This window comes from Macaca mulatta, chromosome 18 (assembly GCF_049350105.2).
Source record: "Macaca mulatta isolate MMU2019108-1 chromosome 18, T2T-MMU8v2.0, whole genome shotgun sequence".
Classification (NCBI taxonomy): Eukaryota; Metazoa; Chordata; class Mammalia; order Primates; family Cercopithecidae; genus Macaca; species Macaca mulatta.
The window spans coordinates 886,493-903,501 of NC_133423.1; the positions used below are offsets into that span (position 1 = coordinate 886,493).

Genomic DNA, 17,009 nt, shown 5'->3' on the forward strand with positions numbered 1-17,009 from the left:
AGAAAACAGAAGCATATAACACTGCCAAATGTAGGTGGCAGCTTAACCTCTAAGTTAACGGATGGTAGATTTTAAATAAAAGCAATCATTCTGGCACGATCTTCCTGGTGGTCCCTTCTGCACATCACTTCTCCCGAGGGCTACCACAGGCAGAAAGACCTTGTCACAGAGATGCAAAGAGAGCAAACTTATCAAGACAGTTACGCTAATCTCCAAAGCCTGAGTTCTTATGATCTGGACTTTATATTAGAAAGCAAAAAGACATCCAGTCTCGCTCAGGAATATGCTGTTTTCTGAATTCTGAATCTGCCTGTCCAGTCTTTGCCTGCAGCCACCATGGCAATCCTTCAGGAGAGCAGGGTGTGGCATCAATGAATTTGCAGACCACTGCAGGTAAGCAGCTTGCTAATTAACTGTTCAGGAAATGGCAAAGATCCAGCCTCCACATCTAGCACATGGAAAATAAACATGATTATTCCGAAAACATCTTCCTACTGCTCCCACCCCCACCTTTTTGTAAACGGAGAAGCAGACACAAGGGAGCAAGAACTTGGCGTGGGTTCTCAGATGCAGAAGCAGCTTATGTAGTCACAGAACTTCTTTAGTGTTGAGAAATTAGATTGAGGATATTGTTACATTATACCAAGTCCTTCAAACATTATGGATAAGTATTTTGACCCTGAAAACTAGAAGTTTCATTTAGACAAAACCATGTGCATTCTAAAAATGTTTTTAAGGATTTCTAAGTAGGACTCAGATAAGAACTGACAGACATGGTGATGTCCCTAGACAGTCTAACTTTATTACTAAACAGATTTCATACTGAACTTTTTCAAAAGATACTGAACTGAAACCATGTTTAGCATCTTAGTAGTAACACATCTATTTTTAGTATCTCAACTTTTACCCTAATTTATCAAACCAGTTAAACATGGAATATTATATCAAAGCAAAAAACAAAACAAAACCCCGATGCTATAAATAGCTAGGAAATGGCTAGAAAATGTACAGCACTGTGTGTTGACATATATGTATTCTGCTCACTTCTCAATCAGGAGCTTATTAGACAAAGATGATCACTACTACCACCTATGAATAAAAAATGAAGTCAGAAGTGAAGTCGTTTGAGACCAGGAAGTGGGGGTATAGAGAAGCACTGTAAATGCAATGTGTAGAGAGAAGCACTGTAAATGCAATGTGCAGTTCTGGATGAGGTTATCAATTTTCTAACAACATGTGAGACATAACCAGAAGAGTGCCAGCCTTAGAACCAACACAATTAGACACCCAAGCTGCTTCATCCCAAAGGGGTCGTGGGGCTGGAATAGGAACAGGGGACAGAGCAGGGCTGTATTTGGGATTCCCAAGTGCATTCCAAAAACCCTTGCCCTCCCCTTCAATTCTGTCCTCTCCTTTCACGTAGTCCTATTGATCTATTTAATCATTTGAAAGCACATACAAAACCTGGAAAAATGTTTGAATAGCCAAAAATGACCTTCCCTAAAAAATCCCTAATCTCTTTAAAATGACCTCTTATAAATTCCCAGTTATTTCCTGAAGTTGTTTTCCACAATATAATAACAAACGGTGGATGAATCTCCCATCCTTTTTAGGACCAAAGATCACTTTCCTTATTGTAATGAGACCTCCAATCTGGGCCTACACAGGGACTCTTTCAAGCATTTGTAGCTTATGAGAGTCCAAATTTGGGATCCTAAATATGTATATGTGATGTTTGGAGTGTGAATTGTTTTTATTTTCAACAAACTGTCTTGTGTGGTTTTCATACATTCAGTCTTCCCATTCTAAACAAGCTGCTTGGTAGGAGGCCAGGAAGTGCAACGAATGAATCTATCTGTGACTCTCACAGGATGTTTTTATGAATTTTATGACTCTTTCAAGATATACATACATCTAACAGAGAAAGATTACCGTCAGAAAATCCACTGAACCACTAAAGCCTTATGATTCATTGCTTATGTTCTATTTTTCTAGTGTACTTTTAGGTGAATGGCAAATTATTTAACATTAAACTTTCCATATCATGGGTTCAAAACTGTAGGAAACTACACAATCTCTGGAAAAATAAATACACTGATTCACTGCAATTAATTCTGAATTTGTATTTGAAAGTATGACCTCACAATCTTAGTCTGCACACAGCAAACATGTCTACGTGGCTGCCAAACTTTAGTTTATACTTTAAATATCTTCCACAGGCTCTGGCATTTAATCTACTTTATACGGTGGCCCTCCTGGACAGCAGTCCCCATATTAATAAGCATAGGTCTTTGAGGTTGGTAGTGTAAGTACATTCTTATTTTAACTCTCTATTATGAAAAAATCTGATAATATTCTAGACTTTAACATTTTTCCAACCTTCTAGGTCACATATTTACACTTTTTAGCCAAGGAAGTTCATGGATCATAAATTAAGAAACTCCTAAGTTTAGGATCTGAAGAAAGTGAAGTGCTGGGTACTGTTCTAAGTAGTGTATTCTTAGACATATTCACAAAACATGAAAATAGCTTCCCTACATAACCTCTATATTGCTAAAATGATATTTAAACTTGTAGTTAATATTAAAGACTTAGTAATTAGGACAAACGATCAAAAATCAGAATTCTAAAGCTGTGATGTGGTATCTGCACAACAGAAAGTCGAAACTGCAGAAGCCTAACTTAGCAGGTGTGCTACAAAGTAAACCCTTATAATCAGAAACATTTAACATTTACTTTCACCTCCTATGAAAAGAAATTAGCTTGAAGAAATTGGACACATAATAACCATAAGAGAAATTTCCAGCAGTACTTTATAGATGGCAATTTTGTTCCTTAGTTCATGAAAATTCAGCAGAGAGAGAATCTAAACAGCAAAACTGTATGCATTTTTTATTGTTTTCACTAACTCAGGACTATCATTCTTCGTCACTAATATATTGTCACTATCAAATTTAATATCAAATTTAACATGCAAAATGTTTAGAATGGCACCTGGCACATAGGAACTGCTCTGGTAACCATCTCTATTATTGTTATTGTTGACAGCACTGCCAGAAAAAGGATGTCTAGGATCAGGATGCCCTATTCACCCTGATACCCAAAGGGCAATATACAGGTCTAACAATAATATTGCACCACTGCTAAGCAACATGTCTTCCTGGGCAAACTGAAATTGAGTGGAGGGACGAGCTTGTCCCTCTGCCTAAGAGGTTCCTTTTTAGCACTAAAGTCCAGAGAAATCACACAAGTTGTTAGCAAACTGGGACAGCTAGCCAACTCTGCCTCTGAGCTCCCGTTTCTTCCTCTGTAAAATACAGACAACTTAATACCTATAGGGTTACTGTGAGATTTAAATGGGATAATACATGTTAGAAGCCACTCAGCTATCACTATGGCACTGTCCACCCTCACAGGCCTCCACCTCAGGCAAGTCATCTACTTCCATGCCTCAATTTCCTCAGGTGTGACAGGGGTGACTACCACCCACTCTGTGGGACTAAATGTGAGAACACATGCCGATGGCCATGCCACAGGCACAGCAGGCAGCAAGGATGACTGTCATCAGGTATGCAGCCCCCTTCCTAGCAATATCAAGCAGTTAGTGCATGTGTGCTATTTTCTAAAAAGACCTTGAAAACTAGGACAGTTCTGGGGCTAAGTTTTCTTAATTAGTGTTTAATTAACTGCTGCTTTCTTTAATGAATCTAAGAAACTGCACACAACAGTCATCAGACTAAAATAGCTGCTAAAAAAGGGTAACAGAAGCCCAGGCTGGTGGCTCATGCCTGTAATCCCAGCACTTTGGGAGGCTGGGAGGTGGCAGCATGGCTTGAGGCCAAGAGTTCAAGTCCAGCCTGGGCAACACAGCAAAGCCCCATCACTACAAAAACTGTTTAAAATAATCTGGGCATGGTGGGTAGGCACCTCAGCTACTTAGGAAGCTGAGGCAAGTGGACAGCTTGAGCCCAGGAGTTCGAGACTGCAGGGAGCTCTGATCACACCACTGTATCCCAGCACAGGCACCAGTGCAAGATTCTGTCTACAATAAACAATTTTAGGCCAGGCGTGGTGGCTCACGCCTATAATCCCCACACTTTGGGAGGCTTGGGAGGCCTAGGCAGGCATATCATGAGGTCAGGAGTTAATGACCAGCCTGGCCAACATGGTGAAACCCCGTCTCTACAAAAATACAAAAATTAGCCGGGCGTGGTGGCGGCGCCTGTAATCCTAGCTACTCGGGAGGCTGAGGGGGAAGAGTCGCTTGAACCCAGGAGGCAGAGGCTGCAGTGAGCCGAGATCGTGCCATTGCACTCCAGCCTGGGCAAAAAAGCGAGACTCTGTCTCAAAAAAAAAAAAAAAAAAAAAAAAAAAGTATGAAAAGAGCAACAAAATTCAGAGAAGCTAAAATAGTATGCTATATTTAAATGTGTTTTACCTGAATAGATTTCAAGTGTGTAGTATTTTTAAAGCTGCTGCTACATAGGTAGATTAAATATTTTAAAGTACACAACTTTTTGTATTGAAAAAACTCCTTCCTTCTAAATTTAATAAGTTTAAACTTTGTTCACAACTATTAATCTGTTATTTTTCATTTTTAAACAAATTTCTTACATTTGCAAGAACTCCCACATATGCTTTTTGAAGCTCAGCTTCTATCAAATTTTAATCTCTAATCCTAAAAAATTAGTAACCAGTAACTAGCATAACATTAAAGACTCAGCATGAACAGTTCTACCACAGCTAACTGCACCAAGAAATCAGAGCTCTTTTACCAGGATTCTGACAAGGAGATTCTGCTCTGCCAGGGACCACCTGGCAATGACAGTTTTGGTGGCCACAATGGGGAGCAGGTAGGGACATGCGTGCTACTAGTGTCTAATGACACTGCTCAACATCCTACAGTGACAGAATAGCCACCCACCACAAAGAATTACCTGACCCAAAATGTCAGCAGTGCTGAGGCTGGGAAACCCTAACGTACATGATAAAAGAAAGGTGAGGATTAAACCACGGCAGACAGCAGCTGCCTCCTCATCAGCACCTCCTCCACACTGACCCTGAACGACAGCCTCAGCGAAGGAAACTTCACAGCACCGACACCCCAGTTACCTTCTTTGGCACTTTCCGGGCTACCAGTATAGAATCATCAGGAATCTCTAGTCACACCTATTTTGTGACCTCAGTAATTAGGCCTTTTGGATTATGTTCTTATTTTCACACAAATGACAAGTAAGGTTTTTCAGAAAATAAATGTGGTATCTATCCCCATACTGAGGTTATTCCTATGATTCGCAATGTTTTAACTTTTAAAAGAATTAAACAGTTCTATTTATAGCGGTGTAACAAATTTTAATTCAAAATAGACACTCTGAAAACAATAGGTAAAAAAAAAAATAAAGTTTAACAAGCTCTCTTTGAATTTACAACAGAGTACACCAACAATCACAAACCAGTTTCACAACTGCCTCAAGTATGCACATTATAGCAATTACATGCAAGTATTATATTTTTTAAAATCCACATAGTAACATTGTATCTCTTAGAGGCTGTCACATCCTCCAAATATTTCTACCTAAAGATAGAGTGAACAGGCTCCTCTGCTGTGTACCACCAGAAATATGACTCACCACCTCAACTGGCTGGTCTCCATGACTGGTTCTGGTGCTTTAAGTTTTTTTTAATATCATGTGGGGAAAAAAACGAGGTTTAACATCCACAGGACAGTGACAACAATGGAGATTCTTTAACAACATGCCATCCCATCCACCCGGAAACAGCTTCCAGCCGAAACCAGCTAGAGAAAAGCCCATTTCCCCACTAAACATGACCTTCAGAAAATGGGGTCAAAGACTTACTGTACCAACCATGGAGACTTAAATCTCAGTCTGCAAACTTCACCGTGTCCCCTGAAAACCTGTGCTGAAATTTAAGTTAGTATCCACACTCAGGGGCAATAATTTTATTCCTGAGTATCATAGTCCTTCCCTTTCACTAGTTTATGAGTAGTTAGGTTAGGAGAAGAGTTTTGGGGTGCATTTTTTCAATGTTTATTCTAAAGGCACTAAAAATTTATTGTTTTACCTCTGAATGGAGAAATGACTTAGCATATCAAAAGAAAGGGAAAATCTACACTGAAAAATATTTCTGCATCTACAGAATAAATTTATTTGTAAAATAACTCTTGATTTATGAGCTACATACCAGCATACCAGATGTCAGATTCAGTCTACTTTTAACAAATAAAAACATTTGATTTTCTATGAGTTATGGGTAAAAAAAAAAAAAAAAAAAGCCATTAGGACAAACCTAAAAAAATGCAGATCAAAATTATAATCTATAAGCAAAGATCTAAGATCTTACAAATAAATCAGCGTAAGTTAATGCACTGCATCCTCAAGGAGCCTTATACATACATCACAGGGATTTGTACCCACATCTCTGAACACTCACTGTACCATCCGCTGCTGCAGGGAAAGCTGAAGGAAATCGATGCTTCCTCTCGCAGTTAAATCAAGTATTCTGAAAAAGGCTGAAATGTCCTTAAACGAAAAAGCAAATTATTTATAGATTTCAGTTTCTTATCATACGATACTGACACTACTGGGAAAACAAGGCGTGCATGAAATATCAAAAGATTTCATTTACATGACAGAGAAAAAAACCTGAAAACAATTGTTACAAATCAAACTGCAGGAAACAATAGATGTGAAATAACTACTGGCTTCCTGGTAACAGGGGTCTCTCCAGCACCTGAAGTAACTCTGCAGAGCAGCACAGCGACCACTGAGGTGGATTCACCAACACAGTGAGGAAAACACTGTGAAATTTCAACCGAAAAAATCTATCTACTACTTTAGAGTTACTTTTTTTTTCTTTTTTACAAGTTTTATGGTTCATATTCAAAGTTCAATCTATGTTTCACATTTTTAAGTTCAGACATATCAAAGCCTAAAAGTACAGAAGGCTTGTGATTTTTTATTGCTTTCATGCAAATATACCTTCTTTTTCCAAAAAATGAAGCCACATCAATTTTCCACACCCAAAAGAGTGAGGATAACAATTCTATTTCCTTTTTACTAGGATATGGTTTCTTATGGAAATAATCTTTAAGAAACTGCTTCTTTTCTTCGTAAGAGCGGCCTTCGTATTTTTTAGGATCTAATGCTAAAATCTGAAGAGCCTCATCCTTGACAATAGGTCCCTCTGTTCTGCTTTCATTCCTTTGTCTTTTAAAAGGCACAACACTTGTAACCTTTTCCGGACCTGGGGCTGCATCGGCATTCAGGATGGGAGGCTGCTCCTCCCCACGCCGCTGGTCTTCGGCCCCTAAGTGGCCATCAGGCAGCTTTCTCTTAACAGAAAAACTGGAATCATGTATCACTTCACCGTTGACTAAAAGCAGTTCACTGTTCTGAATAAAATCCGGCTGGACTTGTAGGTCTGAGCTGCTGTCCTTAGGAGCACTCCTGCAGCGCACCAAATGGACAGCGATGGCAGCCAAGGTCATGTTTCCAGTGTAGACCCCACAGCAGTGGATGCACTTGAAGGCGGGAGACTTCAGGACCGTGTGGACTGTGGGCATGATGTGGTGCCTCTCCTTCAAATGCAGCTCGTAGGCCTCCGTTGTCACAAAGGGGCCAAAGCAAAAGGGGCAGGTGGACACTCGCTTGCCAGTGCTCCCAGGGGTGCCCTCAGCCTGAGGCCTCACCTTCACGTACACAGGCACCAGTGACTTGGAGTGTATCCCAGCCAGGATTGCCAAGTAGACTTCCCGCTCCCCAAGCTTCTCCTTTGGCAATATGGTAATGAAGTCAAGGTGGGGAAAGAGCAGGTTGCCATTGGCATCGACATCTAATTGAAAACCTCTGTTGCTATAATCCATAGGCAACTTCTTCTTCCCCAGGTGCCTGTTCCTGCTGTGCTCTGAAAGACCTTTGATATCATGGAAGGTGCATGGACAGAACAAGCACCCCAAACCATGCATCAGCAAGTGGTGTATAAGCTCCTCCTCAGAGACCAAGCATTTACAAGACAGACATCGCACCGTTTTCTCCCTCATCCACTTTAGAAATGGTGCGCACGCTGCCAGTTTTTCAGGCTCAAGTTTCTCGCCAGACTTGGACTCGCTGTGCTTATGTGCTACCTCCATGTGCACCTGGTAGACGTTGGACGGAAAGAGCTCATTGCAGACGGGGCAGGTCTTCCACTGCTTGGCCTGTCTGAGCACCTGGCTTGTGTCTGCTGCAGGGGCGGCGGCCTGAACAAACACGCTCTGAGCAGCATTCACCAGCACTGGAGGAGACGGCATGCCGGGCATGGAGCCGGCCATCGGTGCAGCTGCACCTGACGGTAGGAGCTGGATGGGCATCTGGGGTGGAGCGACAGTCGCAAGGCCTCCGGGGGGAACCGGCAGAGTGACAGACACGGGGGCCAGCGTGTAGGTCGGAATCCCATTCACTTGTTTTCCTGTAGGGATGAGCTGTCTGAGAATAGAGCCTGATGTTAGGAAGGTGGTGTTCTGCGAAGCACCAGGTCTCACTGGCTGGTTCACAGGCAGAATGTTGGTGCCCACAGTCTGGTTGAGTTGCAGGACCCCAGGCCTCACTGGCTGGCCCACAGGAAGAACTCCCGACACAACAGGCTGACTAAGCTGCAGAACCCCAGAATTCACACCCTGGTTTACAGGCACAACAGCCGAGGAGGAGACTGTCTGGCTGGGAGAAAGCAGCCCAGATGGGACCACCTGGCCTGCAGGGAGAACCCTCAGTGGGGCTGTCTGGCCAGGGGGAAGAACCCGTGACGGAGCTGTCTGGCCCACGGGGAGAACCCCTGACTGGACCATCTGGCCAGTAGGAAGAACCCCAGAGGTGGCTGTTTGCCCAGGGATAACCCCTGCAGGAGTCATCTGGCCTGCAGGAAGGACTCCAGACGGGACTGCCCGACTCACAGAAAGCACCCCTGGCGAGACAGCCTGCAGGACCCCGGGGGTGACAGAGGGACTCACAGGAAGAACCCCAGGCCCAACAGGTCTGTTTATGGGTCCCACAGGCTGGGTGAGGGGTAAAACCCCAGGGCGGACAGTCTGATTTATGGGGAGAACACTAGTTCCAACAGACTTATTGACAGGTCCGACTGGCTGACTCAAGGGCAACACAGAAGGATTCACAGACTGATGAAGTGGGACCCCATGAGAAAGAAAGACGGGCTGAGGTGCTGGGGGCTGCAGGGTGAGGCTGTTCTGGCCCACGGGCAGAGGGCTGGAGACCAGAGTCATGTGGGATTGGCCAGCAGCAGGCGGGGAATGAGTGAGGCTTCCAGGGGCACCCTGGGCCACAGTCACTGGTTGTCCTGCGGCTGGGCTCGGACTGTTCTGTGGCAAAGCAAGATGGAAGCAAGGAGGCGGCGCTGGAGCGCTTGGAGCACTGCCGTTTGCTGGTGCAGCCAAATGTGCCGCTGGTTTTGGAGCAATGTGCGTTTGCTTCAAGAGTCCAGTCCTCTTAATATGTTCTGAAATCACAGATCTAAGCTTATTCTCCAAATCTCTGTGTATGTCTGATGTCAAAATGTGATACATTAATGCATCCTGGCTGCTGGCATTGGCGTTGCACTTTTTACAGAAATATTTGTCAGGTGGTGGGATCTTCTCTATAGAAAGAGTATCGTTAGTTTTCGGTTGTTCATCCATTTCCTCAGTTCGCAGGCCAAAGTAGGAGTTAATTAAGTAGTGAAAATGGGCTACCAGCACATGCTTCTTCATGCTGTAGTACAAAGTGTTTGAAAAGTTACATTTTAGACATGTGAAACTTATCACATCACTCCTAGATGATTTAGTTTCACCTAAAATATTCACTGTGTAGTTCTGAACTTTCCGGACAGGCGCATGGAACATTCTGAAGTGCCTTCCCACAACTTTGGGCTGAGATGCAAATACACAGTTTGGGCAAGGGATCACCAGCTCTTGGTCAATTTCATCTTCATGGTAACGATGTAAATGATTTTTGAATGAAGTAAGCACCTTTGTAGAGTATTTACAGAGGCCACAACAGTATGGCTTTGTTCGGTATCTCTGTTAAAAGAAAAGAAAGCCTTAAGCAAAGTTGAATAAACTGTCAGATGCTAACCTTCCACAGTCCCTGAGGACTTGACCCCTTTTCTCTTAAATGTGCTAGGCATTTAACCTGACTTAGTGTTTTCTAACCCAGGGGTTGGTAAGCTTTTTCTGTGAAGGGCCTGAGAATGCTTATGTTAGGATTGTGGCCCATACAGTACAGTCTCTGTGGCAACTACTCAGCACTGCCATTGTTGTACAAAAGTCCCCAAAATAATGTGTAATTTATGTTCCAATAAAACTTTTATTTACAAACACCAACTTGAATTTCATATACTTTTCACACGTCACAAAATAGTATTGTCATTTTTTTCTTAAGCATTTAAAAGCCTAACAACTGTTCCTAGCTCATGGGTCATGGCTAATTCATACACATCTAGGATTTGGCTCACACTCACGATTTGCTGACCCTTGTTCTAAGTCATCCACTAAAACCACAAATACAATTACTTAGTCCTGTACTTTGAATTATTAACAGCATCAATTTTAAAAGCTTCATTAATTTTCTACAAGAGAAAGTATTTTCTCCCCCTCATCCCATTTCTCTTAATTCCAATGTTATTTTTGCTCCAAATTCTAAAACCTCTGGAATTTATCCACAACTAACCGAACTTTCAAACTGTTTTACTATCTTTCTACTTCCCCTATTTCTAGAGAAGGTAGGAGTCAAATGGACAGTGTCTGGCCCATGCAAGTACCCAATAAACTATCTGATAAATAGTAAAGAAAGTGCAACTAAGCCTAAACTCACACTATGGATGACCCTAACATAAGGATAAGGCCACAGAACGCAACACTGACCATATGGAATTTCTATTTAAGGCACGTTTTGGGGAACTTAACAAGTTCGGGGCCTAAAAACACATTCATACAACAGGGTGCACTCTGTTCTAACATCCAGTAAGACTTGCTGGTTTGCAATAACTTGAGAGCACACTGAAATCTCTGGTCTCATGACAGAGTCTTGAGAACCCAGAGCTGATGAACCACAGAACACCCGCTCCCCAGTTCCACAAACAAGGAAGCCAAGACCTAGCTTCATTTAAAGCCCCCGAGCTCACTGTGGCACTATCACAGTGATCAAGGGTTAATTCTCATCCTTTCCTAAATCTGTGTGCTCATTATCACTCACACACACACACTTCCATTCTTCAGATTTTTTTTTTTTTTTGGACAGAGTCTCACTCTGTCACTCAGGCTGGAGCACAGTGGCGTCATCTCAGCTCACTGCAACCTATACCTCCCCGGTTCAAGCAATTCTCCTGCCTCAGCCTCCTGAGTAACTGGAGTTACATTATAAGATATTTTAAGAATTCAGATGAGAAAAATCAATGAGGCTTAAGATTCATGAAGTCAAGATCTGCTAAATGAGGCATCCTGTAGTAGCCACAAGCTGTGCTCAGGTGAAGGACAACTAAATCACAGTGGTTTCAAGGAATCTTGCATCTCATGGTAGAGAGGAGAGTGTCGGGTCACAGACTGAAAAACGGCACTCAAAGAAAGTGGGCTAACAAAACTTATCTTTACAGAAAATTCTGACAAAGCACAGCCTGAGCAACACAGTGAGACCCCACCTCTACAAAAAATAAAAAAAAAATAAATTAGCCGGGCATGGTGGCATGCACCTGTGGTCTCAGCTACTCAGGAGGTTGAAGTGGAAGGACACTTTGAACCAATGAGGTCAAGGCTGCAGTGAGCTAAGATTACGTCACTGGACTCCAGCCCAGGCAACAGTGACACCCTGTCCCCCAAAAAATAATAAAAATAAAAAAAATTCTGACGACTAAATTACTGAAATATGTTAAAGCCCAAATTCCCAAGGCCAGCATGACTTTGACAACAGAAGCTGGTGAGAGGGTACAGCCAAGTCAAGTCTGGGATGAGCTGAGTTTGATACCGAAGAAGGTGCTAACAACCGGTGGCAGAAAAGGTGTCCCAGAAAACACTTTGATGAGAATTCAGCAGTATGGCTCATGTTTTAGCCTGAATTTGCTTAAAAGTTTGAGGTTTCTAATTACTTAAAATGTCCCTTGATTCAGAGGTCTACATTTTTATTTCAGTTTCTGAAACCAAGATGTACATTCACGGTATGCACTTAATGCAGTGGCATTTTGTTTTACTCAGAACAATTATTAAATCAAACGTCCTTCTTACAGCAATGACATCTTATAATCAAGGACAAACAATAGTTTCACTGCATCACTGTATCAACTCTGCACACAGAAAACTCTCAGAGCATCAGTAACCCTGCCTCACCACACACTATACTTGGTTTCTTGCCACTTCTCTGAAAGGTTGCATTATTCCTCCTCCCCATTCACTCACCAGCAACCCCAATACATGTGATGTTCTTTAGACCACATTTACATTCATTCCTCACTTTTGAGGAAACATGAAAAACAAATACAAAAAATACATACCACTTTCTTTCCAGAAGGTTCCCAGAGAGAAACATCTCCCCACGATGTGTTATGAAAGTATTTCTCTCCCGGATCAAAGCCTTTAAGGTCCTTTTAAAAAGGGAGAAAAAAAGAGAAAGAACAATATGTAAATTCGGAAGATAAAGAAATATTTAATTACAACCTGATGAGATTATAAGGCCAGGCACGGTGGCTCACGCTTGTAATCCCAGCACTTTGGGAGGCTGAGGAGGGTGGATCACTTGAGGCCAGGAGGTCGAGACCAGCCTGGCCAACATGGCAAAACTCCATCTCTACTGAAAAATACAAAAATTAGCTGGGCATGGTGACACAGGTCTGTACTCCAAGCTACTCGGGAGGCTGAGGCAGGAGAATTGACTGAACCCGGGAAGTGGAGGCTGCAGTGAACCGCACTCAAGCCTGGGAGACAGAGCAGGGCACTCTTGAAAAAGAAAAGAAAAAAGAGAGAGAGAGAAAGAGAGAGAGAGAAAGGGGGAGGGGGAGGGAAGAGGGGAGAGAGAAAGAGAAAGAAAAGGAAGAAGAGGAAAAGGAAAAGGGAAAGGGAAAAGGAAAAGGAAAGGAAAGGAAAGAACGAACCTGATGAGATTACTCGGTACCTTAGAAATCCACAGGGGAAGAGAGAAACAAAAGTGCAGTCACCCCTCGGTAGGGGGACTGGTTCCACGACCACCTGGAGGCACCAAATCCAAGACTGCTCAAGCCTCTTATGTTAAATCATGCAGTTACTTGCACATATGTAACCTATGCATATCTTCCTACTCACCTTGTTTAGAGAACAATGACAAGAAAACAAGTCTGTACATGTTCAGTACAGATGCAACCATCCATTTTCTCCCCCAAATATTTTCAACCCACAGCTGGTTTAATCAACAGATGCAGAACCCCTGGATATAGACAGACTATAAAGCTCTCAGCAAGTTTTGATGGAGTACCCTTTAAGTATGAGAACTGAGGAAAAGGTTGAAATAATCAAAGTCAAAATTACAGATTCATAAGAAATAAACAGAGGAGACCTCCCAACAAGTAACTATCTACATCCTTTATACGTATGCAAAGCCTAAACGTAAGGATTCTAAAACCCATGTAGCTTCATGAGTACATATAAAGAAACAAAAAAGTACTTCAAAGTAAAAGAATCTTCATCTGGGTTGGTTCCAAGTCTTTGCTACTGTGAATAGTGCCGCAATAAACACACGTGTGCATGTGTCTTTATAGTAGCATGATTTATAACTCATCATTTACATTAGGTATTTCTCCTAATGCTATCCCTCTCCCATTCTCCCCACCCCACGACAGGCCCCAGAGTGTGATGTTCCCCGCTCCGTGTCCAAGTGTTCTCATTGTTCCATTCCCTCCTATGAGGGAGAACATGTGGTGTTTGGTTTTCTGTCCTTGCAATAGTTTGCCCAGAATGATGGTTTCCAGCTTCATCTATGTCCCTACAAAGGACATGACTCATCCCTTTTTATGGCTGCATAGTATTGGCACGTGTATACATATGTAACAAACCTGCACGTTGTGCACATGTATCCTAGAACTTAAATAAAAAAAAAAGAATCTTCATCTTGAACACACTCTTTTTAAACTATACCTTAATGCTATTGTTCAATCCATTTGTCTTAGGGAATGAAAGAAAAGTATTTTTATCTTACTCTTTAAATATTTTTCAAAGCAGTTAAAGATCTAGAACGTGTAGAGGGTTTTTTCCTCAGATGGAATCAATCATTTTTCACTCAAAAATTTTACACTTGCTAGAGAGAGAAAACTATGCAAAAGACCTATAGTGTAGACAACGGTGTCAGGAAAAACCTCACAATCAGCTGAAAGAGGCAGCAGTGTGAGAAACACAGTGCATACTGGAGACTCTCAGGGGCAGGTGAACACGGAGAGAAGAGGAGCACGCAGGTCCTAGAAAGGGGTCCAGAGGCCAGAAATGCATGAGCCGAGACCTCCCACAGGAGCAGCATCCTCAGAGCAGGGGTTCAACGGCTGACTTCCAAAGCCTGCTGGCAGCAGGTAGGGAAGGGAGGAAAGGTAGAAGGAAGGCCTCCACCTTGCATTCAGGTAAAATGGCCTAAGACAAAATAATTACAAGCTCCACAGAACAGGAATCTACCTCATCCTTTTGTAGTCATCACTAATTCAACCCTCAAATATTTCCTTTTGGACTCTGGGGATCCAACCATGAATAAGACAAATGGGATCCCAACCTCACAGAGTTTCACAATTGAGAAACGCCGATATTTTGTAAAATTTTTCTTCACAAGAAAATACTGTCTTTCATGGGTGACAGGTGCTATGAATAATAACCGTGAAGTGGTAAAGGAGTATAAAGCAGAGAGCTCCAACTGCGTCTGCCTGACCCGAGCGTGACGTGGGCAGGGGGCTGGGGTGGCTAACATGACAGGGAGGGGACAGGAGAGAGAGAACAACAACAAGGCCTGGGGCAGAATCCAGATGCAGGGCAGCAGAAGGTTTTAAATAACAATGTTTTAAAAAGTGAAAATCAGACACTAAGTGAGAAGGCGTACAAGAAAAACATTTTCCATTTCTATCTAAAATTTTAAAGTCCATGTGGCCCAAGATTACTTTTCTTGAGTTGAAAGAAGTAAAAATCTACTCCCGTTTTGCTCTCAGCTACTTCCCAAAGCGTGTAGAAAGTGTAGTCATACAAAGCACTTCACCTGTGCAGCACAGCTCACTTGTTTAAAAGTGCAAACTGTATTAAGAAGTGAGCATAAAGAGGTATCAAGTCCATAATCGCATGGTGTGGACAGTCCTGTGAGGTAATAGTGCATTCAGAATTAGCTCACGACGCCAACTTCAGAACCTACAGAAAAGTACAAGTACAAATGCTCAAAAACAAATGACACAAATGCTCAAAGAAGGGACCCACCCTCACAGGCCCTTTAGGGGAGGGGTCATGACAAGAGCACCAGGAGCACCTGGATGCTGTAACATTTGAGCATCAGAAAGACAAACGGCTGGAGAGACCCAAACACACGAAGTCACAGGAGAGCCACAGAAGTGCTCAAGAAAGAAAAAAAGGCATTTCACGAATCACCATTTGGAAAGGTTAACTAACTACTCACTTTGAAAAGGATAAAACTATCCTGCCTTTCCCAGAGAAACCAAACAGTCCCAACTGCTGAGTAACAAGAGTTTACAGAAGAAAGTCTGCTAACAATCCACAAGTGACAGAATCAGAAAGACCTCACTCACAGCAAGTCCCCCAGTAAAACCACCATCTAGGACCAGGATTATCAACAGGTGTTAAATGCATTCCATTCCAGGCCACAGAAAGAATGTAATACACACAAAGACCAGACTGCCACCTACTGTAGTGAAGCAACAAAATATGACTGGGGTCCCTGAAGTGACACAAGCAGCACAGAACATCATATATATATTCTAGCCCAAAATGCTTAACTTGAATCAACTGGGCCTTTCAGTAGAAGTTCTCATTTAAAAGCAGCTCAGGGGACAGGGGACTAAGCTGAAACAACACTACAAGAAAGTACCAGACAGATCTGGAAGGAGGGGTATCTCTGCAGGACAAGAGGCTGGTCTGGCCAAGGGAAAGCACTGCGAACCCAACCACTAGATGTAACAGGGTCCACACGGTTTCTGGCTTACATAAACCGAGTGTAAAAAATGTTCTGGGGGTCGCGTGCGGTGGCTCACGCCTGTAATCCCAGCACTTTGGGAGGCTGAGGCAGGCGGATCATCCGAGGTAAGGAGTTCGAGACCAGCCTGGCCACATGGTGAAACCCCGTCTCTCCTAAAAATACAAAAACTAGCTGGGCATGGTGGTGGGTGCTCCTAATCCCAGCTACGCGGGAGGCTGAGGCAGGAGAACTGCTTGAACCCAGGAGACAGAGGTTGCAGTGAGCCGAGATTGCACCACTGCACTCCAGCCTGGGTGATAAGAGTGAAACTCCACCTCAAAACAAAAACAAACAAACAAAAAAAAGTTCTGGGTAAAACTGAAGAAATCTGAGTATGGACTGTGTATTAAATAAGGTGAACATGTAATACATGACAAGACAGAAGAGAGTGAAAAAAGCAAGTGATAAAATAGCTAATCAATACAATCTCATGGGAAGAACGATAACATACAGAAATAAACAGCTAAACAATACGATGTTAATGGTGGCAACTTCTGAATGACAGAAATGTGGCATTTTAAATTTCATCTTCTAATTAAAAACGGTTACCTGCATTTTCAAACATTCATATAGTATTATTTTTATAACAATGATTACTTTCAATATAAAAAAACTACAGAAAAACAGTTAATACAAGTACCTTTAACTCTACGATAGATAGTATGTGGCTTATCAAGTCAATTGAGAACTAACAAGAAAAAGACAAGTTATAAAAAGATTTCTTTTTATTTATTTATTTATTTTGAGACAGAGTGTTGCTCTGTTGCCCAGGCTGCAGTGCAGTGGCAC

At 42.4% G+C, this 17,009-nt stretch overlaps 1 protein-coding gene across 5 annotated transcripts in view; it reads right to left on the reverse strand.

Moving 5' to 3' along the window:
• Nucleotides 1-5,331: 5,331 nt before the first annotated feature.
• ADNP2 (ADNP homeobox 2) overlaps nucleotides 5,332-17,009 on the reverse strand; it is a 29,883-nt gene continuing 18,205 nt past the window's right edge. For all 5 annotated transcript variants that reach the window (XM_015122250.3, XM_077974858.1, XM_077974857.1 and 2 more), the window contains 2 exons: nucleotides 12,532-12,621; nucleotides 5,332-10,069 (listed from right to left, as the gene is read on the reverse strand). In XM_015122250.3, coding sequence (XP_014977736.1) covers nucleotides 6,890-10,069; nucleotides 12,532-12,621 — 3,270 coding nt within the window. In that variant the 3' untranslated portion in view covers nucleotides 5,332-6,889. The remainder of the gene's footprint in view (nucleotides 10,070-12,531; nucleotides 12,622-17,009) is intronic.